The following is a 26,251-nucleotide window of genomic DNA, read 5'->3' on the forward strand; positions in this document are numbered from 1 at the left end:
CGTAAGTGAAATAAGATCCGAGTAGAGAAGTGATGGGAATAGTAGGGTACAGGCTAAGTGTTTTCTGGTTAGGTCAGTAAGAACTTTGACTATACAGGGAACAACATTTCTGGAGAGTCTTCCTTACTTGGATGTAGCAGCACACAAAGCCCTTGTGCCTCTTAGTGCATCCCAAGCCAGTGAATGAGTTCAATCTGTAAGGCAAGAAAGAAAATTTTGTGGGGACAAAGCCCAAGCAAGTTATCTGCTTAGGATTAGAACTCTGGATGTTAGACTCACAAAGAAAAAGCAGTTTAAAGCTGAAAACTTCGGGGGGGGGTGAAAGATTGGGAAAGAAAAATATGTGAAGCAATAAAAGGCTGACTAAGGTAGCCCCCTATCAAGAACACCTCTGGAAAATGTTCTCAACCCCAACCATAGTGGTCTAAATGTGGGAACAATTCAGGAAACACTTAAGAACCAGCAGGCGAACCTGTACATAACGCAAGGAGAAAGCTATAGTTCAGAATGGAGAGGGATGATTATGATGAAACAGGGAGCAGCTCAAGAAATAAGGAAAAACTGGGATTTTGGAGGCAGATCAGTAAGGAAAATAACCACAACTATACAGATTATACTCACAAAATAGCAAGAACTAAGCCAACATGGGTATGTAGAAAGACGTTCTCAATAACTGCAATTAAAGGTACACAGAATAGACAAGAGGGAGGTGTAATTTACTGAAAGAAGATGGCAAAGGAACCAAGGTATTGGGAGTAAACAGAGAGGGAAAGATAAAATTGGAAGCGGCCAATAATTCATTTAGACTACAGGCTAGAGATTGTCTTCCTTATCAAGGACTGATAGAGTACAGAGAAACAGAAAATAAGGGAATCCTAAGTGAAAAATCAGCACTGGTAGTGTTTTTAGTTGAATTTAGAACAGAAATTGCCATTAAAAAGGGAATAATTAGTAAGGCATACAAAATATTTCATGACAAACATAGGAATCAATCAGATGAGGGTAGAAAGGATTGGGGAGAGAGACTGGATAAGCAATTCACAAAAAAAAAACAACAATGGGAGGATATATGAAGATTTAGTATCTTTGCTTGAAAGTGTTTGCATAGGTATGTTTATACTCCACTCAGACGCCTAATAAATTTTCCTCAGGGAGACTGCAAGTTTTGGAGGAGTGATGGGGTAGAAAGAGGCAACTGGGAACATTTTTTGGGAGTATATTAAGTTGGCAGACTTAAAATTCGCTGCAGACTACTCTATCAGAAATACTAGGTGTGCAAATTGGTGCTACTAAGGAAATCATTTTTTGAGTTGTGATACTGAATCGGAATTGCCTAGACATAGTAAAGCCCTACTGAATTCAATTCTCGTGGCTGTCAAAAAGCAATTACTGGAAAATGTAAATCAAAGTCTAAACCAACTATACTAGAAGTAGTAAATACAGTAACACAGATGAAAGAACTGGAAGTGAAATCTTTAGAAAAGGGAAGGAGCAAACTACATAGAAAAAATGGTAACTGAGGGAATAACATATGCAGAATAATGTTTTGGAGGAGGAATGAGGTTTAAGGGAAGGCAGGAATTGAATTAGGTATGTAATGTTTCACTAACAACTGTATAAAGGACAGTATGTGATGTATAATATTTGTAACTGCAAATGTGTTTATATTGTCCGTTTTAATTTATATAAATGCATGATTGCCTATGTTATAAGTGATAATTCAAAGATGTCTTGTTTTAAAAAAAAAACTGCAGGCCAATGAATCCAAATAGAAGGAAAAATACAAGACTCAGAGGATGAAAAAGTAGCAATGCATGCAAAAATGCAAGCTTAAAACTGGCTGCAGCATCTGAAGGAAAGAATCACTGTGTATTGCCATTTACATAACATGGACATGCTGTCCTGGCCAAAAAGGAGTCACCAACAAGATTTTTGTCTTGTCCTGCTGAATTGTCAGCAAGACTTTCTGAATGAGAGGGAAGGGGGATATGCATACAGAAACATCCCCTTCCATGAAAAGGAGAGAGCATCTACCTTCCATGCAAGAAGATGAGGGACTCTGGCACTAAATAAAAGTTGTCTGTTTTGAGGGGAAGCAGAGAGGTCCAGAAGTGGAGCACCCCACTGGTGAACCAGATCCAGGAACACATCCATGTGAAGCATTCATTTATGGGAGTGTGTCATGCACCTGCTTAAAGTATCCACCATAGAGTTCTGAGCTGATGTAGGTAAACAGCATGAAGGGTTACCTTGTACTGAACTGCCAATTCCCATACCCTGAGAGCTAACCTGGAAAGGAGGTAAGATTTGGTGCCCCCCTGTTTATGTACCAGAGAACAGTGGTGTTGTCTGTAAAGATTTTCAGAGGACCTAGCAGAAACTGGATGAAAAGTCTGCACAGCTAAAATCAGGGCGGTCATTTCCTTGATATTGATGTGTTTTCTCTTGTGAGATGGGGAACAGAGACCCTGAACCTTCCTCGAAGCAAAGGTTATCCCCCCCCACCAACCTGTGTCTAAAGCATCTGTGAAAAGCTGTTGAGAAGGTTGGGGGGGGGAGCAAGAGGAGAGGAAGGCCGGGATTCATGGAAAGCTGCTGAATCTACCAGAGGAGCTCTGTTTTCAAGCAGGGGAGCACAGGAATCAGAGTTTCTTGATGATAGGCATGTTGAGACCAGACCGCCTTTAGAAACCACCTAAATTTCCTCATCTGAAGCTTTGGAAAGGGCAACATGGGAACTGTGGAAGCCATGAATCCCAGAAGTCTTAGGAAGTTTCTGACAGACTGAAGAAAGAGGCAAAAAGCTTTCCACAAAGGTAGTAACAAAGTGAACCTTGTCAGTAGAAAAAACATCATCAGGTCTGTCCTAAACCTGCACCCTAGGTAGATGTGATCCTGTGATGGAGTCGGACTGTATTATTTTGTAATTTATTGTGAATCCCAGGTTTTGAAGGAGATGAATGGCCTCCAGACGATTTTTTAGACACCTGTTCAGAATTTTGATAAAAAAAAGGAGATCATCCAGATATAGACATACATGAACCCCCTGGACCCTCAAAGCAAGCAATGACAGAGGCCATGCACTTTGTGAATACTCTTGGGGCAGTGGAATGACAAAAGGGCAAGGCAGAGAACTGAAACAGCAAAGAACCAACAGAGAAACTTAAAAATTTCCTCTATTGAGGATGAATGGGAATATGTAGATAAGCATCTTTAAAATCCAGGTATGTCATAAAAGAATGACGAGAAATCAAGGGAAACATCACCTGTAGGGACAGCATGCAAAAAGATGGCACTTCCAGGAAGGTGTTCAAATGAGAGAGGTCTAAAATTGGTCTCCAATGGCCATCCTTTCTTGGAGCCAAAAACATTCTTGAGCAGAAGACTCTGCCTCTCTGATGCAGAGGAACACTTTGAATAGTGCCTTAAGCAAGAAGTTGAGAAAGGAGCTATGGGAGCAACTCCAGCTGAGTGGGAAGGGGCTGTGGAATTCCCATGAAAGGCAGGAGATTCTTCCAAGTCATAAATGATCCTTTCTGGATGATGGACAGAACCCAGGAGTCCTGAGTGATCCTCACCCAAGCTGGAAAAGAAAGAAAGGTGGAAAGCTAGAGGAGTATGACTTGGAAGAAGAAGATGGTTGTCAGAGAGACCTGGGCCTGGCCTGAAAGGGTTGCTGTGCTGGAGGAGCTGAAATAGAAGTTTTCAATTGTGTAGGTTTCCTAACCGACTTCTTAGACCTAGGAGCAGATGCAGATGACAAACAAATAGGCCTCCTAATAAAAGATTTTTGACTGGCAAATTTTTATGAAATGTTGGAACTAGTGAAACAAATAGTTGTTTCAAATCTTGGAGTTCCTTCCCTTTCGCTTGCAGAGTTTTAAATAAGCCTGCAGCTGCAGAACCAAAAAGTGCAGACTTGTCCAAAGGGGCATCTAGTAGTTTTGCCTTTATATCAGGTAATGACTGAAGTCTCAGCCATGAATGCCTCCTAAGCACAGAGACGAGCAGCGACACCTCAACAGCATCATAGCTGCACTTAATGGAATGTCTAGCTACTTGAGAGGAAGCAGCCAAAAGAGACAGGACCTGTATTTTAATCTCAGAGTCTGGTAAGTGAGCCATAGCTTGTGAAGCCTGGGTAAGCAAGACCAAGGAATACCAAGACATACAAGTTTGGTAATTTACAGCTCTGATAGGTCAAGTGGAGGAATTGTATACCTTCTTACCCAGTCTGTCAAGAATTTTACTTTCCTTATCAGGTGGTAATATCTTGGCACAAAGAGATAAATGAGAAGACTTATCAGAGACTATGGAGACAACAGCTGGATCAGCAGAGGGACACTTACAGCGGAACTTGCAATCATCTGGTACTTTATAAAATCTATCTGGCGTCTTGGGAGCAGAGGCCTGTGAATCTGGAGACTGAGGAGGCAGCGAAGGCGTCAGGGAAAGCAGGAATGATTGGAGGAACTGTAGAGGAAGAAGGGACCTCCACTTGCGTTCATAATACCTTTTCTGTTCATCACAAATCTGGGAACAGTCTCGTTTGAAGAACTCCCTCATTTTATTAATAGTTTCTCCACAACAAATTTCTTCAATAGGTGAATCCCCCCCTTCGACTCCTCCTCTGGCGATGCATATTCTAGAGGAGAGGTAATCTGGGTAGAATATGCCAGAGAGTCTTCAGCAGAAGAAGAGTCCTCAGAATCAGAAGGAAGACCCTGAGACCCAACAGCCTGAACAGGACAGGAAGGTCAGGAAAGAAGGAAGGGAGAGGGAGAGAAGGCGGTGGCTTCAAAGCCATCAAGGCATTAATGAGACCCTGGGAAAAGGCATCCCAGTCAGACTGTGGAGCAGAAGGAACATTGGGATGTTTAGTTTTCTGCTTTTTCTTTACGTTTTTCTGTATGATGAAACTAAGAAAAGGAACATAACGTAGGCCCAACATCTGGAGTAGTCGAGGAAGGATCCCTAGTCAGAACGGCAGGATGGCTTCCACAGAGGTACCCATAGTAAAAGCGGATCCAAACTCAGACTGTACCACCGGATCTTCACTGACCACCAAGGGATAAGTTGGAGGTAAGAAGCTCAGCTTAAGAGGATTCAGGTCTCTTTTTACTCACCTTCCTCTTCAAACTCGGTTCACCTGAAGGACCCCCAGAACCCTCCATAATGTCTTTAGCCAGACATTTAAGTCTCTGATTTTCCAAGTAAAGATTTAAAGCAGAGAGTCTGCTTTGCAAAGTCTTAGGCACAAAGGTCTGACAAATGGAACACGATCAGTAGTCATGACTAGACCCTAAACAGGAAAGGCAGAAGTCATGGCTATGTTTATGTGGCATCTGCCTTCCACAACTACACTTGCATTAACAGCAGCAAATGGCAGTAGCAACAAAATACATCTCCAACAGGGCACTTACCTGAAACTATATACCACCACAAATGATTAAAAAAACAAAAACTTCTGAGCTAAAAGCAGTACAACTGCAAAAAATCTTTACATGGTGCTTCTTGTTACCTTGGCTACTGCCTTAGAGGGAATAAATACACATCAAATAAGTACTCTTTATACACAAACTAATTACCATTAATTGTCCAATAAAATGTTTCCATCAAAGCACCAAATTCCTACATTCAAATCAAATAAGTAGTCTTTATATACAAACTAATTACCTTTAATTGTCCAATAAAATGTTTCCATTAAAACTCCAAATTCCCACATTCAATGTACCCACATTTAAAGTGCCTATCCATGCAAAATTATTTACCTCTCACCATGTACCCAGAGAAAGACTGTGCAAAATAAACCCCTCATCATTTATAACCAAATCTTAAACATTAAATGCTCTAAATGTGTCCAAACATTAAACCTATATCTATAAATAAATCACAGATTAAGATTAATTTCCAAATTTAATCCACATGGATGTAAAGTTCCAAAATTAATAATGAACTTGCTTTCCATTTCCAATGACTTCTGTACATAAAAACCTCCCCGAGTGTAACAAGGTTTGGTCAAAATGCTAAAGAAAAAACTGCTGTCAGAGCCAGCCTGTGCAGAATGGAAATCTTAGGCCACATATCCCCCAAATGTTCCATTATCTGTTTCTTGACCACTCTTTTGGTCGGCCCAACATACCACTTGGTGGGTGTACATCCACAACCTATGATGTACACCACTCCACACGAGCAAAAATTAAACCAGCCAAACAGCCCTAGGATTCCTTCCATTAGTCTTACTATCATCCATGTTTTTAATCCTGACACACAACTTACATCTCCCACATGGAAAGGATCCCAAATGGGTTCCTTCCCCTTGAAATTTCCTTAAGTTTAACTCCTCCTTCAAATTTAAAAATCTGCTACATGAAAATGTCACCCTCTCAGGAAATGTTATTTAAACTGTCGTCTTGTGTAATAATAGGCCAAAAACTTATAACTAACTCAATCAAAATTTTAGAAAAAGGGGGGAACCTGTCAACAAAAACAAAAAAAATCTTTCCTCACCATCTATTTACATGTTATTATCCAACCATGCTTCATCACCATGGTCCCACATCCCTTTATGGACACTTCCCACTATGGATCTCCTCTTACCTTCACCTCTGCCTTTAGTATATCCAAGGTGTAATCTCTACTTAACAACTTGTTCCTAACTTTGTCAAACTCTATTTAGCTATAACTTATCAAATATATTATTAAAAGAAAAAGTTTGCACTCCCCCATAAGGTAAAGAGTTCAAAAGATGTGGAGGCCGCATCCTGCTAGCAAAAAGAAAACTATTAACAGCTGTTTTTGTTTTTATTTTTAAAAAAGACCTAAATTGCACTTTGCTGTTCCTTCCTACAAAAAAATTCTACATCAAGAAACCACATAACTTCTTTCTGTTCTGTGGACAAACTTTAACCCATATATATTTTTATGCAATTCCTTCACAAACCCATCAAACTCACTCATGTCACCCTTACAGATGAAAATTGAATCAATATAACACTTGTAATCTACTACATGATGAGAGTAGAAGCTGCCGTTATACATAAATTCTCAAAGTATTCAATAAAAATTATGGCATACTGGGGGGCAAAAGATGCCCCCATTGCAGTGCCCTCTCTTGGCAGAAACGTGTTCCTCAAACACAAATTAATTATGTGCAAGAGAAAACTCAAGAAGATGGATCAAAAATGTTGTTAGAGGGCCTTTACCCCAAACCCCATTGGTTGTTAATACTAGTATACAATGTTCTACCATCCACACAGGCCCAATAGAAGTTACACTCCTACATCATTCCCCCGACTAAATCTGAAAATTCTTGCCATTTTTAATGTGTGATGGAATCTTGGTCAAATAAATCTTTCAATGGGCATCCAAAAAATACACACATTCTGCACATACACCCCCTAATTCCTGACAAAATAGGCCTTCCTGGGGGATTCTGTATGTTTTTTTGAATCTTGGGTATGACAAAAAATTTGGCATTTTTTGGATATTTTATGTACAATTTCCTTGTCAGAAAAGAGAAGCCCTAACCTCTCCCCCTGTTCCAATAATTCTAACATGAGGGAATTGTATTCCACCACAGGGTTACCATCTAACTTTCGATAGATATTACTATCTTGTACCAAATCCTCTGCCATCTTGTCATAATTAGTTCTGGACATGACCCAATTGCCTCCTTTATCAGCCCGAGTAAAAATATAACCTTTATTTACATCACACAATTCAAAGTACTATCCATTCACTTTTGTTTAAATTATATGCTCTATTACTCTCAATAAACTTCAAGTATCCACATTTAACTTGCTTACACAAAACATTTTCAAAAGTGTTAATAGCCACAAAAGTTTTAGGGGAGAGTAAAAAGTGCTGACATAAGGGACATGAGGTACTTTGAGTCTTCCATATCCAGTACAAAAAAAAAACCTTCCCTCTCCATCAAAATAATTTTCATTATTCTCATCATTGTGATCATAATAAATATCAACTAAATCATTTTCATGCACAGACATGTCCAACAGAGTCATTACTTGCAGAGTCGCTATCTACGTTCTGCAAATTCCTATTATAAAAAAAAACACTTTCAAATGCAATTTTCTACAGCAACATCTGACTTCTAGAAAAAGATTTGCCAAAATGTAAAACAGGTTGGAACAAATTTTACCCCCTTTAACAAACGTTTTATGTCCTTACTAATAACCAAACTGGAAAGATTTAGAATGTTTAAATCATTATGAACATTTACATTCTGATTATTGTTCCCCACATACTTGCAAATGGAAACATTAATACTATCCAAAAGTCCGGCATTGCCCGAACCCTTGCAAATATGATTTAATTCCTTCTCGTCTTGCCCTGCCATGTTTACCCTCACCCTTTGGACTGCCGAGGGCTGGAAAGTTGCTCTACGTGCCCCGCAACTTCGGTGTTCAAATTTTCAAATGAAATGTGCTTCTTCCCATTGGAAATAGTCTCTGTAGATGAAAAAGAGGAGTCTCGCTGATGCAGGTGATCTTCCTTCAGCTGAATCCACTTTGGCTCTGCACCTTCTTGGCTTATGTTGCCAAGAAAATATAAGGTCGCTTTTTATAATCCTTAATATCACAATCCAATTTCTTTTTCCGCTCAACAATCTCTCCCTCTGCCTTGCTAACATGTGCCTTAATTTCTCTCACTTTGTTGAAAAATGCGCACTCAGAGGTCACCTTCATGAGAACCTCCTGCATCTGCAAAATACTACTTCAAACTTTATCAAGCGACCTTAAATTTCTTTTTATCAGGACCTTTAGCCACCCAAGAGTGCATTGCATGGATATGATTTTCCACTCCTACAATATAACCGATTTCTCCTCCACAAACTCAAATGCAGGCAACTGATCCACCCTCAAGCTTCTGGGAGTAATATTTAAACTGACATTTTTCAAGCAGCCTAATATCATAGAATAGCGTAACCTCAATCAACACGAAATGTCACTACCCATAGACTTAACCTGAAGCTGGCAGCAACGCACAATCCCAACTGCAGACTGTACATTGGAGTCAATCTTCAGAATGGAGGCAGAAAGTTCTCAGGATGGTACGTGCAGACGTCCTTTTATGGCTAACATTGCCAGAGCATACGTGCGATGTCCCATGTATTGGCAGTGGCTAAAAGCTCTTGTATATTGGCCAGATCTCGGGTCATAAGGCAGAAGACAACCCATATGTAAAGAATACTGCAACACTGAACAGTAAGACATACAGTATTACTTCAGCAGACTAAGCAAAAAGTAAAGAACCAATCAAAGAAAACTTCCTAAGGTGAAAAGAACTGTAAACTAGGAGGAGACACTGCAACAGTATTTAGGAGAAGACTACAAGCAGTCGCAGGGAAAGAGCAAAAAAGCAGAAAGGGTAGATGGATGATTTGGCAAGGTAGAATAAGGGGAGCACAATGAAACGAAGGGGAACTGCATGCCCAAATAAAAGACATAGAAGGATTTTTCAGGCAATTCTTTCAGGAATGGGAGTAGATAAAAAAAGGGATGGGAATAATAGGGGAAACATCATCATAGGCCTGGACAAGGACAGGCTCTTTGGCAAAAGCAAGTACAATCAGAAAATGCAAAAGGAGATAGAAAAGGAAAAGGAGCAAGGAGGGTGGGTGGATTTAAACTAACTGGGTGTGCAAAGGGATTTCCTTCTGACAAAAAACAATGATCTCACAGTGGCAGTATTTATTTTACATTTGTCTGGACCAGTTGGATATTTCCCGGCAAAGACCCATTTTCAGTGGAAGCCTGGGGAGAAAAGCTCCATACTGATCATAGCAACAGACAATATTTAACACAAAAATTCTAAAGATGCTATAATTTTAACAGAGGAGCTAAAACATTTACATATTTAAAATACAAGCATTTGAAAAAAATATACAATACATAATCATTTGTAAAGGGCAGTGCCAAAAAAGACATTGGTGTTTAATTTTAGAACTGTAGAAGACATAGGTGGTTAAGGTTAAAAAATGTAGAAGGGCAGGGAGAAAATACACAAAAAAGGATCCCCTGACATCTCATGAGGCATAAGCATGGTGAGTGCCGAAGTAAAGCAGACATACACATAGTGGTGGAGTAACACTAAGGAAAAAGACTGGCTGAGTAGTAATGAAGAGAAGAGGTGTTAGTATTCTTCACAGAATGGCTGTAGTGGTGGGGGTATGCATGAGGATAAAACTGGAGGAAGAGGAGGAAGGTGGTATGGGGACAGGGGTAAAGATGACAGTTATGCAATAAAGGACTAGTGGGTGAAAGAGGTTAAAAGGAGATGGAGGTAAAGAGAGTATGGGAAGAAGGAATGAACTTATCAGGTGGGTTTAGTGCAGGAGCACAGCCAGTTGTTGTTGAGGTGTTCCTTTATTAGATGTTTGAATGTGGAAATATTGGTGTCATTTAGTATAGTCTAAGGTAAGGTATTCCAAGATTTGGCTACCTGTCTAGAGAAGAGGGAGTCCTTGAAGCTGTTGCGGGATTTGGTAACTTCTAGCAAGTTTTTATTGGAGAGTCTTCGTGTTCAGGAGCTAGATTAGGAATGTACAAGGTGGTTGAGAGCAGGACAGGTACTTGGGTGGTGGAAGACGGAATGAGGGAAAGTAAACTGGCTATAGGTAAGATGATTAGGTAGTTCTAACCAATTTAGATGGTGCAAAGCTACTGCAATGGTGTGATCTGTCTGGGAGGTTTGCTGAGAATCTTGCAATTTTGTTACATCTCCATTTTGTCCAGTTCAGTTTTTCTTAGGTTAGTGAATATAGAAGAAGTGTATAGGAGGGTGGAAATTAGGTGAGTTCTGGAAATGGCTTTTCTGGTAGGATCAGTTAGAAAGTGTTTGATACTGTACAGCAAGCTTAGTTTGATATGTACTTTTTTGACAGTACTGACTAGGTGCTTGTCAAAGCTAAGGTTGTCAGTGGTTACTCCAAAGAGCTTAGTGTGCTCTACTGGTTCAATGATAGTTTTGTTTTTGGAAAACAGTATGATAGGTGGACATGTATTGTTTTAATGGTAAAGAGCACAAGCTTCATTTTATTTGGGTTGAGAATCAGTTGGGAGTCAGGTAATTTTTGCTATCAGTGAAGGCTTTCTGGGTTGTTTGAAGGAGTGAGAATATGGAAACTGCTGAGCAGATGAGGGAAAAGTCATCTGTATATTGGACAATTGTTGCATGTTGGGTGGCTGTGGAGAAATCATTTGTGAATATGGTGAAAAGCAATGGGCAGAGTACTGAACCTTGGGGTTACACCAACTGAGGCAGGTCGAAGGGAGGAGAGTTTGTTATTCCATTTTACTGCCTGTGGGCAATCTGATAAATAGTGATGAAAACAAGGACAGTGTGGGTTGGGACAGGTTAAATGCAGTAAGTTTGTTGAGAAGTTTCTGGTGGGAAATGGTGTCAAATGCTTTTGACATGTCGACGAAGATTGAGGAGACATAGGCTGTTATTTCTGAGTTGGTTTACTGAGTTGGTAAAGCTAACGAGTTGTAGTGATACTATGCTTTGGTCTGAATCCGTGTTGGGAAGAGGTTATCAGGTAGATACTGGAGTAATTGTGTATGGATGCATTTTTCAAGGATCTTTGCAATAGGAAAAGTAGAGCTATTGGCCTTTAGTTATTGAGTTCAGTAGATGTGCCACCTTTGTGCAGTGGGACGGTAGACAAGATTTTTCAGAGTATTGGGACGTATTGTCATTAATGGACCGTTTGATTAGGACAGAAACTGGGAAAGCAATCACATTGGATGCAGTTTTAAGAAACTCATTGGGAAGTAGGTCTGCAGCAAGGGAAGAGGGTTTAAGCTTGGAAAAATGTTTCTTTATGGTGCTGGTTTGTACAAGTGCAACTGAGAAACAGTTGAATTTTTCCATAGTATGGTTAGATAATGACAGGGGTACATTATTGTCAGCTTTTACAAGTGATAATATAGAATGAATAAATAAAATGAGACTTGCAGGAGCATCCAAAGTCAAATTTGTAATAGGAGCACCAAGTTTAAATGTACAATAGAAATGGTCACAGAGCATTTCAGATAAATAACAATGCAGATAAATAAGAAATACCACTTCTCAACCCCCCAAACCACCACTAATTAGCTAGTGTGCCATATGACAGATTTAATAAAATGAAAACAATACTTGTAGGAAAAAAACTGCATCTTGGATAAACAAAACAAATGAATAAAAGATGTACAAAATGTAAAATTAGAATAAAACCTGAAATTGGTTGGTCTCACTGTCATCAAAAGCCAGCACAAATAAAGTTAAGTCTTTAGGAATCTGCAGAAGATGACAGCACCCTACAATCCCTTTAGCCACTGTCAGTCAAGAAATTCAAGTCGCAAGGAGACCTGCTCTGCAAATCACAAAACATTTTAAGAACATGCTTGAGTAGCCTATGCTGGCTCAACGTTGCATCTTCCACATTCATGATGGAAAGAAATGCTGTATACAAGCAGTTTAACAAGGGAATAACTTAAACTTAAATCCTAGAGGTGACAAAGAGGAAGTCAAAATAATCTGAAAGCCAAGACTGAGATAGTATCAAATATCCCTGTCCAAATACAGAACCTCTTCCATCAAAAAGGTACAGAGGATTGAGTATGATGTGTTAATGAGATGGTTCCAGGAGTCCATGGCTTAATTCCCCTAAGCCTCCATTTGCCTGTGTGACACTATGTCACTTAAGATCGTCCTCGCATGCAGAGTCTCAAATGTCCATGGAGATCTCTGTTCTACCCAAATTAGCAAATAAAAATTAAAATTAAAATTAAAATAAAACAAAATAAAAAATAAGTTCTAGAAAGGGATATGCCTGTAACAAAAACTGTTCTTTGAGTGATAGGCCTAGAGTCTCCTTTAACTGCAGTAAAATGCAGGGGGAAAGCCTTCCTTCAGATCTTGTTACAACATTTTTTTCCACTTGGGAAGGCCCTCCCAGTGGACAAGCATTAAAAAGGGGCCTACCAGCTGCTAATTTTAAGACACCTTGGTAGTCCATGGAAGGGAATAAAGGCAGTCTACAAACAATCTACAAACTGACTTTCACTATCTTGAAGACTTCTTCAGCCATGGGATGCACCTGAGGGGTTTTAGAAACCCAAAACAATGTAAGCAAGCACAAGATCAGTGGATGGAGATTATAATCACTGGACCATTGCAGGCAGCAGAGGGGGGTGGGATTATTGCTGAAAAGTTGCCTGAACACTTCAAATCACAAGCCAAAACACAGACGGCCTTCACAAAGATTCACAAAGATTAAGAACTTGTGAGAAAGCAGTACATGTAATAAAACACAACTCTACAACTGCAGAATAATGAAAAGCAAAACTAAATACAATTATCAATGCCACGTGACATTTGAACTGTGGCTGGTGGTCAATGGTCAAAGGATGAACATATTCTGAACATATACGTGTCTGTCTGAATCAGCAAAGGACAACAAACAACAAGTGACTCTCACATAATTAATCAGAACTCATTAATCATACTTTACATCGAGTTACAATTTGATCACATCACAAAGTATTGCAAAAGGAAACAGTTTTCTTTTTGCAATTTTCATCACCAACACTACAAGCTTATCACAAAACCAAGTCATGCAAAAACCTCTATTACATCAACCAACCCATGCTAAGCAAGTACAAGACAAATACATGCAAGAAATAATAAGCAGGACATGAACAGCATCAAGAGGCACTACAAATTTAAAAGTGAGCAATGCACTTAATAAATTGGACAGTGCCAACAAACTCATTTAATCCACCTGATTTTACTGCAAAAATCAGTTAAAGTAAAAAGATACCAAGCATAATGTACAACTTCCCTTAGCATTTAAAACCAAAATGTACACACATTTTCAATTAACAAAAAAAAATGTATTTAAGTGGGAGGCTTCACCCCAAATATAGTGGGCTTCTGTCATTCATCACTGCCACTACAGTGCAATCACTTGCAGAAGTCCAAAGTCAACCATTGCTGGTTTTACAGCTGCACAGATCAACATTAAGTTAACTAAATGTGACAATATAAACATAGGCTGACTGACTGAAGACTGACATTCAACCATATACACACTCAAATATGTACACGTTTTACACACACATACATATATATATATATATATATATATATATATAAATGAAAATGAAAATAAAAAATAAAATGAAATTTGGTCAAATGGGTTTTCGGTAATTTGAAAATTCAGCGATTTGATCTCGGTGAAATGAAATTCTGTCAAATGCGTTTTCAGCAATGTGAAGTAGACATATATATATATATATATATGCAGTTTAAATAAGACATTATGGCCTAGTTTTGCTCATATTCAAATACTACGAGTCATATGACAAAAAAATGTACCTCTTTGCTGCACAGTTCTTCTTGAATACCGTTTGCTGGGTCTTCTTTCAAAGGATGCAGACCTTCTTGCTTTGTTATCTTTTGTGACCTGGTATTCTGTTTTACCACTAAAATTCAACAAAGGAAACGTGTGTTTGTACGTGACTGTTAAACACAAGACTAGTCTGTCTATAAAAAATAAGACTATGAAAACACCCCATTTTTTAGTGTTAAAACCTAATGTCACACATGATTGTTAAGTAACACAAGACTAGTCTATAAAAGAATTATAAAACTACAATTCATAGTGTTAATGTTAACATGGAACTTACTGCACGATTCTCCAAGTCAGAAGGTCCTGCAGAAATTGCATCCTTAAAAGCCTGCTTATCAGCAGAATTTCATAAGGACTAAAGAATTTCTTAAATTTGAACTAAAATGTACACTTCCCTTACTTAAGGGAGTATCTTTGCATGAGTTCTCATTTTCAGTTTAAAAAGAATCTTGACTTCAACTTAACACATTTCATGTTGCAAAATCTGTTTCATGTGAAAATTACAGTTCTAGACACAAAACTATTTTAAACAATTGCAAACATGCATTATTAGAGTATTAGCACTTAAGTACACATTTTTAAGATGCTGCCAATTCTTGCTGGTTTTCTGAAGCTCAAGAGATGAAAGATAAGAAATTTAAATGTAAAAGCATCAACTGTAAAAATTACGGATAAGTTACTTAACACATCTGTCCATTTTTTTGGGGGGGGTCAGTGATGCTGTAAAACTATGAATACATTACTTACCTGCCCTTTTTTTTTGGGGGGGGGGGGTCAGTGATGCTGCTGACAAATTGTTTTAGCTTCTGTACTACATAGCTGATTAAAATCTATCATATGTACTTGAAACTTTTAACCTGTACAGCACTTCCTGAAGGAAAAACATTTTACGTAGAACAGCAGCTATCAATCCTGTAATGCTTAGATTCAAACTGCAACTACTTCTACACTTGCAATGTCCCCACCCAAAATTAAAGCATTTGCACAGAGTGAGCCAAAGCTGCACACATTCCCAAGTAAAACTAACAGCTGAGTTTGCTATCAAAGAAAAAAAAAATCTCCTTTTTTACTTGAACTGTTTTGCTCTAAGAATTTTCTAACCTAAATGAAGTAATATCCCTGTTTAAACTTTTTTCAGTAGCTTCCCAAATTGCATTTTGCAGTCAAATCAAACTGGTCACAAGAAAACTACTCTAAATTTGTAATAACAATTGCAATGATAAACTATTCTAACCCAAAAGCCTGAAGGACAAAATACAACAATTCCTGACCCCATTCCAAAACATCAGACAAAGGCTGGTAAACAGAATGCTCCTGTAAGGCAGAAACAAGAGAAGACCATTCCATTTCTCAATACAGATGAGAAGAGAGAGATGACAAGGGGGGGGGGGGGGGGGGCAGAAGACCATGTCAGACAAAACCTCCTATACATCCTGCAACAACCCACAAAGTGAAACATAGAAGTGGTCTTCAACTCATTAAAACTAAGCACTGCTTTGACCCCACTAGTTGACTACAACACCTCTACCAAAGAGTGTACTTAAACACTTGGGTAAAGCTCACAATAAAAAATTCAGTGAAAATCATCACAACAGTAGAATACCTTCCTCCCCACACCCCGCAACTATATTATGTTTACTGATCTCTTTCACAAAAAGCCAAAATATTAGAAGCAGATCATTCTAGGAGACAAACTGACAGGCCCCCACCAAACATAGCTATATCACGCAACCCATAATTACAGAATGACCAAGATGGCCCAGCATCTGATGAAAAAAACTGTCTAGAAAAATGCACAAATAAAAAATGTTTGAAAACCCAGTAATACCAGAGTGGTCCTTCAACATACTACATATAAAAATTCTGTCATATATTGGATTCCTATCAGACACAGGTCAGTAACTACTAATGAAGAAATAACACGAACTGGAATGACACCTTCAGTAATAATGCAATTACTGCTCTCAGCTCAGACAAACTTTTCCCTCAGGAAAATGAGAAAGTCACGGACTCTTGATATTTCAGGAAATCAGTCCATTAAAACAAAGGGAAGAGTTTGGCAAACCTAGAAAGCAGACCCAACTAAAGGCAAATAGACAATTTAACAAAGCAAAATAACGCACATTTCAACAAACTAAGCAAAAGCAGGCTATATACAAAGAAAAAGCAGATGTCATTTAAAGCAAATAAAACAATCAAGAAAAAAACTATAAAACTTTAAATGTTATAAGAAAACAGAAAGGAGTATCGGCTTGTATATAAAAGATCTTTTATTGTACTCCTCTGGTGCCTTGGCACAAAGCTCTCACAGGAGTTAAAATTTGAACTTCATTTACTTTATGCAAGAGCAGATATGCTTTTATGTTTGTCTTTTAAATCAATCCCTCCAAAACTGTAGAAGTCAATAAAAAGCTTCACTAACAAGCAAGCAAAGAGGAGGACAAGGCTGCAAAATTCATAAAGGCCTTGTGTGTACACACCCTAGGTCACCAAACCCAACCCAACACAACCCAAAATGCACAAAATTAAAAATATTTAAAAAAATCTGAAGCAAGTATTAGGCTTACCACTATTCTTCAAAAATATACCCTCTGCACAAGTAAAAAATATCTACAGATAATTCAGACACAAATTGGTTAATGAACTCTACCACCAGTTTCTCAAATTGGGAGTCAATCCGTATAGCAAACCCCTCACCCTTATTTCCAATCTAACACCTGGAACTAGTTCATACAGCTGGAAACAAGGTACTAAAGCACCCCTCTAGAAAACAGTAATCCAAAAGGTGCAATGCATTATTGGTCTGCAGCAAGAGTGCCCCACTGTCAAAATCCTTGAAAACCTGCATTAACAGTTTTTGTACTATCTACAAGTATTACTACTATTTCTATTTTTAAACAACTGCACTATTAATGAGCTTAAAAATGCTGAGCTGTAATTTTCCCATGGATCCTGGAGGGATGAAATGAAATATTCTGCAGTAATAAGTATTGCCCTTGACCTCCAAGTTAATTAACATAATACAGAAATCAAAGTTCATGGGAAGATTAAGTGCAGTGTAACAAATAAGCAGTGAAAACAGATAGCATTTACATTAATGAGGGTATTTTTTACATTGCTAGGGTATAACACTTCAGCACTGAGGATGTTATTCACAAAGAGGACATCGTTCATAGTCCTGAATGACCTGAAAATTATAGGCAATAAATCCTGAAATTTAACAAGACACTTTAACCCTCCATGACAGTGCACATTTCCATACTCCAGGGCCAGGAAAACCTCCAAATTATATCACTTTTAAGACCACATGTGCTGAGTCATCTAAGCAGCGGGATGGTAAACCACACTTCCACCTCCAGGTGAACAAGTAGCGAATCCCCCAATGAATAGCACCAACAGTAGTCTACAATGCAACACCACAGCATGCAGGAAAGCCTCGAGCATTATTATCCGACATCTTCCTCCTACATTATCCGTAGTTATCAGTAATGTGTTCTCAGCCAGCAAATGACAGTTCTACCTTTTCAAAAATCATCAACTATAGGGTCAAAAAAAAAAAAAGTCTGCACAATGCCTGCATCCTTACTTATAACTAAAGCCCAAATACTAACAAATAGCATCTAATCTGGAAGGAATTGGTCATGCTTCTCAACTGTACCATTTTTTTTATAGTACATACCCACTTTAGAGCCAAATTGAGTTCCCTTCCATTTCACAATTTTACCTCCCACCTTAACACAATATAAACCACTAGCTGGCTATCATGGTAAAGGATACAGAAACAGATGTTAATTTACTATTAATTACACACAGTTTCTAATCTATCTGAACCTACAGAACTGCTTTGTTATTACAGTAAAAAAGAAGTTATGTACTCACCATAACGTTCCATCTGAGTAGTTATACTTAATTTTTCTGCAACCTGCGTTTATACGGATCTGTATTGGATCCGAGCCAGCAACTTTTTTTCTAGCATCTGCTCCAAGCTCAGAGCTCCTCCCCTTACCCATAATGCCCTACCATCTAACATCTTCCCTCAGATCAAGTTTGCTGCAACTAACAATATATATGCAACTCAACCCAATAACCAACCTGAAAACAGGATAAGGTCCGGGGGATGGAGGGAGGGAATGTTGCAGAAAAATTAAGTATAACTACTCAGATGGAACGTTATGGTGAGTACATAACTTCTTTATCTGAAGTAGTTAACTTCATTTTATCTGCAACCTGTGGGACAGAGTCCCCAGCTACTCTGATCCTGGGAGACCCTTATGGACGGATATTCCTGAGCACTGCAGAGCCAAAGGATGCTCTACCCCTCGAAATCAGATCCAATTTGTAATGGGAAATGAAGGTATGTGAATTGGCCCATGTCGCTGCTGCACAAATTTCGTCCAAAGGTACTCTGGACCAAAAAGCCGCAGAAGTCACCATGGACCTGGTAGAGTGAGCCTTAACTATACCAGGAGGAGATAAACCTTTTGCTTTGTAAGCATATGAAATGCAAAGAGTGATCCATCTGGCTAAAGAAACTTTAGAAATAGCTTTTCCCATAAATGCTTTGGAAAAGGAAACAATTGGTCAGTCTTGCGGAAAGACTTTGTTCTATGAAGATAAAAACAAAGTTGTCTATGAACATCTAACAAATGGAGTTTGTATTCACCTTTATTTTGGAAGTTGGGAAAGAAAAAGGGCAGATTAATGGACTGGTTTAAGCTTGAAGCTCAGAAACTCTCCTAGCCTAAGTGATGGCAACTAGGAAAGCTGTCTTCCAGAACAAAAATTTTAAGTCCACCGAAGCTGCGGGTTCGAAAGGAGGGGCAACCAATGCCTGTAAAACAAAAGTAAGGTCCCAAGGAGGTAAAGAATCCCTGACAAGGGGCCATAGCAGAAAAGTACCTTTGAGAAAAGCCTTACACAGCCTAGAGGAGGCTAAGGCCATGTTGTCTTCACCAACGTGAAAACTGGAAATGGCTGCCAATTGTACTTTCACTGTGGAGGAACTAGCTCCTTGCTGAAAAATGCTAGACAGGAAGTCCAACACCGCTGGAACAGGAGCTGTAAAGGGATCTATATCTCTCTGTGAAGCCCAAATGGAAAAGTGATTCCATTTACTGCAATATAGTTTTCTAGTGGAATCTTTAAGAGAGGCCACTAGAATCGATTTGACCTGGGATGAAAGACCGGGAGTCCTGGCGATTAATGGAACTGGAGCAACCAAACTGTAAGCTTGAGGCTGCCCAGATAGGGTGGACATGTCCCTGACGGATGGGAAATTAGATCTGGGCAGGGATCCAGAACCCATGGGGGAGCTAATAGAGGAGACCAAAGGAATGGGAACCAAACCTGACGAGGCCAGAACGGGACAAGTCGGCAAGCTTTCTGAAGAAACTTCGGAATGAGTGGCAATGGAGGATAGGCATACAGAAGCCCGGGGGGGGGGGGCAAGCATGGACTAGAGCGTCTCTGGGGACTTCCCCTGGTGAGGGAATCAGAGTGAAGAACTCGCTGCACTTCGCGTTGGAAGGAGATGCGAAGAGATCGCAGCAAGGCTGATCCCATGTCCGGAAAATCTTCTCAGCTACTGACTGTTTCAGAGACCACTCGTAGGGCATCAGAATGGCCCGGCTCAATCTGTCTGCACAGAAAGTGCATTGCTATCAGACTCCGACCGGTGGAAATCATCCATTCCCACACTCTCATGGCCTCGCGACATAGGGGGTAGGATCTGGTTCCCCCCCTGCTTGTTGACATACCAGATGACCGACATGTTGTCTGACTGAATTGCAATCAATCCGAGAGGGAAGACTGTGTGAAAGGCTTCCAACGCTAAAAGCACTGCCCTCATCTCTATAACATTTATGTGCAAATTGGTCTCTGTTTGGGACCACGTGCCCTGGACTGTCCTTCCCAAACAGTGTCCCCCCCACCAGAGTTGGGAGGCGTCCGTGGTCACTGTGGTTTGGACTGGGGTTGATGCAAATGGACGTCCTGTTGATATCTCCGGTGATGTTAACCACCAAAGAACAGATGTCATGCAGACGTGGCTGATCTTGATTGGAAATTCCATGGGTAGGTCTAGCCAGGACCACTGGACCGTCAGAGTCCACTGAAGAACCCGCATGTGAAGACGTGCATATGGGAGAATAGATATGGCGGCAGCCATGGAGCCCAGAGCACGGAGAACCTTGCTCGCCTTTGAAGACAGGGAGTTCGCTATCTGAGCTATGTGGCCCCCGAGATGTAGAATCCTGTCTGGAGTTAGGAATACCTTCATCTGCAAAGTGTCCAACCGTGCCCCAATGAAGTCTAGAATTTGTACTGGTTGCAAATGGGATTTGTGAACACTGACTGTAATTTCCAGTGAGTCTGCTAACCAAATGAAATAATCTCGGGCCAGACACAAGTGATGCTGCTTGTGCGCAGCGACGAGCCAGTCGTCCAGGTAAGGAAACACCTGAATACACTGAAGCCTCAGGTGGGCCGCTACAACTGCCATTACCTTGGTGAACACCCTGGGGGCTGTGGTGAGACCAAAGGGTAGGGCCCTGAACTGAAAGTGACTGGCTCCCAGCCAGAAGCGCAGAAACATCCTGGAGCTTCTGTGTATTTTGATGTGGTAGTAAGCATCCTGAAGGTCTAACGAGCACATCCAGTTGCACTCTCGGAGATAAGGTAGAATAGACTGTAGAGTGACCATCCGGAATTTCTGTTTTGCTACCGACAGGTTTAATGTGGACAGGTCTAGTATGGGGCCTGAGGTCCACCGTCTTTTTTGGCACCAAAAAGAACCTTGAGTAGACGCCTAATCCGGCCTGATTGGGGGGAACCTTTTCGATGGCTCGTTTGATAAGCAGCTTTGAAACCTCTAAAGCTATGGCCTCCCTGTGAGCGGGTGGAACATCCGGGAGGTGTCTTGTAATGTTTGGAGGGGCAATGAAAGGAATAGAGTAATCTCTGGATATTATCTGAAGAACCCAGCGATTTGTCGTGACGGACTCCCATGCCGCTGGGTGTAAGGACAATCGTCGCTGACTGCCTCCAGAGTAGGACAGTCGGGCAACCCCTCAGGGCTGCTGACCGGGTCTATCAGAAAAGGGTTCCCTAGACCTGAAATTCCTGGGACCCCCTCTACCTCTGGGTCGGAGTCTATCTTGTCCCCCTCTGCCTCTGGGGGAATAGCTGCCCCGAGAATCCCGGGAAAACTGATTTTCGGAACCACATCTTTTTCTGCCCTCTGATTCCTAGAGAAGGACCGCTGAGGGTTAGAGAAGCGGACTCCGACGGCAGACAAAGTCTTCCCGTCCTTTTCGCTCTGGACCAGTGTGTCATGTACTGTCTTCCCAAAAAGGGAAGAGCCGTCGTAGGGAGTGTTGATAAACGACGCCTTGAAAGGGTCTGCGAGCTGACACAATCTGAGCCAGGCATGATGCCTCATGGCTATGCCTGTCCCAGCCGCTCCTTCCATGGCATTGGAAAGTAGCCGCATAGATGTATTCGAGACCGATTTCAGAGTAGACATTTTCACTGAAAACAGCTGTTTGTCCTGCGGCGATAAAGACTCTGGGGGAGTCTCAGCGAATTCCGAAGCAAGGTCTCGCTGAAGTCGAATCGCATGTGCCAAATAGTTCAGCGCACAAATAGAAAAAGTCGTGGAAGAGTATACGCGCTTCCCAAACCTATCCACCAACCTGGACTCCTTGTCTGGAGGGTGGACTAATGAACTCTCCTGTGCTAGTTCCTTCCTTGTGGCCACTGCGACCAACATAGCATCAACTGGGGTTCCTTTCGACCAGGGTTGTCTATCCGAAGGAGGAGACAAGACCTTGTCAGGACGTTTGGGGATGGGCTCTATGGTATCAGGCTCCTTCCCTGGCCTCGTGGTGATGAGGTCCAGCAAGGGGTCTGCTGGTGGGGACACCCAGGAAGTAGATGGGCCTGTGCCAAAGGCCTCCAGGAACACTGACTCATCACAAGAAGATTTTGGGGATGACCAACCTCCCCTCTGGCGGAGGATTTCCATAATTTCTCTGAAGGAGACGTCTTCGAGAGGTGACCTGGGGGAACCTTCTTCATCTAAGTCTGTGTCAGTGGTGAGGGACTTGGGGGAGTCCAGGTGCCTCCTCTTACACTTGCGCTTGCGATGACCCTCTTCAGTGGGACTTTCAGAAGGGGATCCGCGAGCTGCAGGAGTTTCCTCGAGGAAAATGGCCTGGTGATCCTCCGGCACGGGCTGTCCCTGTGACAGGATGAAGGGAGTCATCACCAAATCCAGGAGGGCCTGGGTGGTGTCTGAGGGAATGGGCTGGGGTCTCCCTGCGGAAGCGAGGACCGGGGCCAATGACAGGGTAGCCTGATGTCCGAGGGAACGAATAGGGTCCGAAAGGGTCGAAGCCGAAGAATCCATTCCCCTGGGTCCGACTCCCTGTCCGCAGCTCCGAGAGTCACTTGGATCCAAGCAGGTCGGATCAGAGGAACTCAAGTTAACAGCCGGAGTCGAGGATGGAGGAACCGTTGGTGCCGAGCTACCAGCTCCGAAGAACCTTGGATCCAAAAGCCCCAAAGCATGGATCGGGGAAGGAGAGATGGGGCAGAAAACAGGCATGGAAGTCACCCGTCCAGAGGGAGAGGGACCTGACAAGACTCCCATCTGAATTTGGGTCTGAAGAAATTTCCGCATCATCCTGTCCATATCCATTTCCGATAGGCTCCGAGTCGACCTCAAAGAGGCCACCGACTCAGATCTGGCTGGTCTGCGCAGAGGGGTGGACGGCCTCAGATCCGAAAGTTCCAATGGCTCGGGTGAGAATCGTGGTGACCGGAGCCGAGGAGAAACAGGCATCTTGGTCTTGGATGGAGGGCTGAGAAAGAGCTCCCTGTCTGGGGACCTCTTGCGATGCCTGTCTTTCTTTTTCTCCCCTTCTTCTCTGCGTCTTTCCTTCTCTTTATCAGCCTCGCTGACTGAAGATCTGTCCTTAGAGGGCCCATTGCCAGGCGAAGAGGGAGGTTGAGTCCCTGTCTGGGGGGGTGTACTTGAGGCAGAGGCAGAATCCAGCATGGCAACTGGGAGAAGGCCTTTGGTGACTAGCTTGGCCTTTCGATCCCCAAGGGCCCTGGGGTTGAAGCCTGAATAAATAGCAAACTGGGTGGATAGATGCGCTACTCCTAGACATATAACACAGAGTGACCATCAGCAGGGGAAAGCTTATGGCCATATTCTGTACATTTTTTGAATACAGGCTTTGGTTGATCAGCCACAGTCCTGCATTCAAAGGTAAGGATACTACCTTCCCACAAAAAACCACATACACATGTACAGGAAGGGCGGGCCTGAGAACTACTCTACTACCAACAAAACTTTTTTTTTTTTACACTAACGACAATGCGACTAATGAAGAAGGGGAGGAAGGTTAATCCTACACAATCACACTAGATCTAGACAAAAGTTTCCACTTACTATCCCTTTTATAGCTCAGAGCAAAGGAGACAACGATGCACACTACTGGCGCGGCAAACGAGATCTAAGGGAAGATAGGATATGGTAGGGCATTATGGATAAGGGGAGGAGCTCGGAGCCTGGAGCAGATGCTAGAAAAAAAGTTGCCGGCTTGGATCCGATACGGATTCGTATACCCACAGGTTGCAGATAAAATTAAGTTAACTACTTCAGATCAAAACATATCCCAGCATTCCCAGAGGCTGACCGGTTTAACAGACCCTGAACAGCAACAAACATTTAGAAGAAATGCAGGTATCTAAGGTTTTACAAGAGATGCATTTTGCGTGAAAGACATGGCATGGACACACTGGAATAAAGTGGAATTATTTTGTTAGAAAAGTATCTGTTCTGGGTGGGCTAGACAAAGCTTAACCCTTTTTTCTTTCTAAAGTAGTGGGGATTCTAGTGATGGCTCTTTTAATCAATCCTGAGCAGGGTCAAATGCTGGAAATCAAATCCATCAATGCAATGTTGAACAATGGCACGTGGAATTTCTTAGTGACTGGAAAAAACAGTGATATCGACTTCTGCATGAAATCAGGAAAAAGAAGTTGTGTCTTACCATAAAGTACAGTTGTGTACACTTACCATAAATGTAGATGTTAGAGTGTATTCACTGTTGCAGTCCTCACATATGGGTTATCCGGCTCCCGGTAGCCCTCAGTCAGCCCGAATACCAGGGGCCTTGGTATACGACGTCGGCTGCCACCGGTTGTAAAACTGATGTTAGTACGTCAGGTATAAAAAGAGGCAGCCAACGCCATTTCCTCAGTTTTTCTTGCCTTAACTGTCAGGAGCCCCCAAAAGAAGGCTAACCCAGGAATGGTAGCACCCTGAACACGTCATACACAAAAATAAAAATCTATAGTCTGTGCCTTAGAAAAAAAGGAGGAATGGAGGGTGGGAAACCAGGACTGCAACAGTGAATACACTCGAAAATCTACATTTATGATAAGTGTACACAACTGTACTATGTTCTTCGTGTTTCACTGTTGCAGTCCTCACATATGGGTTGATTCCCAAAGCCCGGTAAGAAGACAAAGGGGAGGAAGGATCACAGATTAAGGGTTGGTAAGGAGGGTCTGCAAAACTGCAGAGGCAAAACCAGCCCTGGATTTAGAAAACAAAGGTAGATTGTAATGCTTTGCGAAAGTATGAACAGAAGACCAAGTAGCTGCTTCTAGAATGTCCTTAGTAAGTACACCTCTCAGAAAGGCTGCATACGTAGAGGCTGCTTTAGTAGAAAGGGTCCTAATACCCTGAGGGGGAACCTTCCCATGCTGCAGGTAACAAAAGTGAATACAATGAGCAATCCATTTGGAGATGGTTTTGAAATAGCTTTACCCTGAGCCCCAGGAGCAAAACTAACCAATAATGTTCAGATTTTCGAAAGGATTTAATTCTAAGTAAAATCTCAGCTGTCTATGCACATCAAGAGAGTGCAGAATCCTTTCCCCTTCATTTTGGGGAATGTTCAAAAATGTTGGCAGGTGAACAGACCGGTTAAGGGTTAAACTGGAAACCACCTTAGGCATAAAGGAGGGATTGGTACTCAGAGAAACCCGATCGGAGTGAAAAATAATGAAAGGTTCTACTGCCATTAAGGCTTGCAAATCTGATACCCTTCCAGCTGAAGTAATAGCTAAAAGAAAAGCAGTCTTCCAGGATAGAAACTTTAAATCTGCAGAGGCAGCTGGTTCAAAGGGAGGCAGAGTAAGATTTTCCAGGACAAAATTAAGATCCCAAGCAGGAGCTCTTCTGGCAGGTCTAAGATTACTAGCTCCCCTCAGGAACTGCTTCATCAAGGGGTGAGAAAAAATGGGTTGCTGAAAAGAACAATAAGCTGAAATTGATGAAGCGTGAATTTTGATTGAAGAAATGCAGAGTTTGAAGATGAGGATGAAGGAACTTTCCCCCTCCCTGAACCAACAGATCTGGTACCAGGGGAAGTTGCCAAGGCTGAGCCTGGGAAGGACTGCGAAGGAGGGGATACCAATGCTGCCTGGGCCAATCTGGAGCGATCAGAATAGCCTTTGGCTTTTTGTCCCTTATCTTTAGCAGCACACTGGGAAGAAGAGGCAGAGGAGTGAATGCAAACACAGAAATGCGTCCATGGGAAGGACAACACATCCACCCTCCAAGCTTTGTTGTGAAACTCCCTGGTGCAGAAGGTTGGAAGGAGATGATTGGTGTGAGAGGAGAAAAGATCCACTTGTGAGGTGCCCCAATGATGAGTGATGCGATGGAAAATGCCCCTGTTCAGTTGCCATTCATGAGGATCCAGAATATGTCTGCTCAAATGATCCGCCAAGGAGTTTAGCCTCCCTGGA

General features: G+C 41.5%; 1 protein-coding gene across 1 annotated transcript in view; it reads right to left on the reverse strand.

Annotated features, from left to right (window-relative positions):
- EPB41L5 (erythrocyte membrane protein band 4.1 like 5) overlaps positions 1–26,251 on the reverse strand; it is a gene marked incomplete in the record, with an annotated part of 2,576,260 nt that overhangs the window by 1,346,304 nt on the left and 1,203,705 nt on the right. The window contains 1 exon segment of the mRNA XM_044060661.1: positions 14,389–14,495. Coding sequence (XP_043916596.1) covers positions 14,389–14,495 — 107 coding nt within the window.

The sequence above is a fragment of the Protopterus annectens genome, chromosome 2.part0 (genome assembly GCF_019279795.1).
Source record: "Protopterus annectens isolate FY-2018-M chromosome 2.part0, PAN1.0, whole genome shotgun sequence".
Taxonomy (NCBI): domain Eukaryota; kingdom Metazoa; phylum Chordata; order Ceratodontiformes; family Protopteridae; genus Protopterus; species Protopterus annectens.